Raw genomic sequence first — 1,551 nt, 5'->3', positions numbered from 1 at the left:
CATAGGGTTTCCGGAGGCAAGCTATTATGGAAGTGGATGCCACTCCTCCTTCCAAGCTTGTTTTAATCGGGGAGCTCCACCCCTCTCTCTGTCCACATTGGGTGACCAACCATTAACGCGTTGGTCAATGAAATTATTCTAGTAGTACCATTAAATTAATGTTATTATCGATGGCTCAGAGCCAAAGTTTTCGAAACTAATATGCACAAAGAAGAATATTCCTTTTAACTATATTCCTTTAAGGAAAATGGGCCTGTGTAGCAGAATGAGCCTTTTCTTCTTTTAGTTTTAATGTTTATTAGTTTATTAGTTATTTCGTTTATTAGAATACGCACTTTGCTCTACTGTCTTTTTAAGTTACATTTTGAGATTTAAGATCAGAAAAACTCTCGAATTGATTGAACAATAAACTAACTTTTTTCTGTCATTAGAAAAGATGAACTAGCAAAGGTCTAAGATTGAGGACTGCCTTCTAGAAATATCTAAGGGACTTTTAGCTCGATTACAAGAATAAAAAAATCACTTCCAAGCGTAAGTTTAGAGAATGACTAGAGGTGGTAACTAGCTAAGTACAGAAAAATTGAATATGATAGCATTAAATTTAGTTTTTCCAAACTTTCTGTTAATATCCTTTTAGGTTTTTAAGGTGCTTTTCTAGAATTTTAACAAATTACTTTTTAGTGTCTAAATTAATCTTTAAGGAATTGTATCTTTTCACAGTTCCATATACAATCATTAAATAACTATGTACCCCATACGTGATTTGTTTATGATTGTTTGGTATTACAGTAGACTACTGTTGTTGTTGTTGTGGTTATTGTTATTGATTGCTGTCAATTTTAGCATGACTTACAGCGACCCTTATGAACAAAATACCTGAACCCTTTCTCTGTCGACATTTATCAAAGTTCATAGAGTTTCCAGAGACATGCTGTTTAGGAAGTGGATGCCACACCTGCTTCCAGCTGTAGGCTTATAGAATATCCAAATACTGCGTAAATAAAAATTTTTTTTTCTACATAGAAATAGAAAGTTATTCAATGTACTAAAGATATTTAATTTACTTTTTTCCCTCTTACAGATTTATGAAGGTACTGCACAAATTCAAAGGCTTATTATAGCCCGTGAACACATTGGCAAATACAGCAAATAAGGAAGTATCTATAGAAAAATCTATATATTGTTGAACATTGACTACTTAAGCTCCAGAAAAGAAAGGCTGTTAAGCTAATAGAAGTATTCTTATGACAAACTTATGCAACTTATTGTAATATTGATTTTATACTTTATCAGATTGATTTGTTTTTATTAAAATGATCCTTTCTCTTCAGTACCACACTTCAATAATCTTGAATTACTTTAACCTACAAAAGTACATTTTAACTTCTTAAAGTTGAAACTCAAAATTTTTGACTTTCAATACTTTTCCAGTGACAGAAAATTAGGCTCATAGAAGTAATCAGAATGTTTAAAAAAATTTGCATTCATGAAATACTGTAGGATTTTGCTGCAACCTAGTAACATGCCAGTGACTTTGCAAATTTGTAATTA

At 31.6% G+C, this 1,551-nt stretch overlaps 1 protein-coding gene across 1 annotated transcript in view; it reads left to right on the top strand.

Moving 5' to 3' along the window:
* Nucleotides 1-1,153, top strand: part of ACADM (acyl-CoA dehydrogenase, C-4 to C-12 straight chain) — a 43,422-nt gene extending 42,269 nt beyond the window's left edge. Inside the window, exon 12 of the mRNA XM_006888601.1 lies at nt 1,082-1,153. Within this exon, the coding sequence (XP_006888663.1) occupies nt 1,082-1,153 (72 nt within the window). The remainder of the gene's footprint in view (nt 1-1,081) is intronic.
* The last annotated feature ends 398 nt before the right edge of the window (nt 1,154-1,551 follow it).

The sequence above is a fragment of the Elephantulus edwardii genome, unplaced genomic scaffold (assembly GCF_000299155.1).
Source record: "Elephantulus edwardii isolate Elephantulus edwardi_28Jun2011 unplaced genomic scaffold, EleEdw1.0 scaffold00069, whole genome shotgun sequence".
NCBI classification, from domain to species: Eukaryota; Metazoa; Chordata; class Mammalia; order Macroscelidea; family Macroscelididae; genus Elephantulus; species Elephantulus edwardii.
The sequence above is the reverse complement of the archived record's forward strand: the minus strand, read 5'-3'. Positions and strand labels throughout refer to the sequence as shown.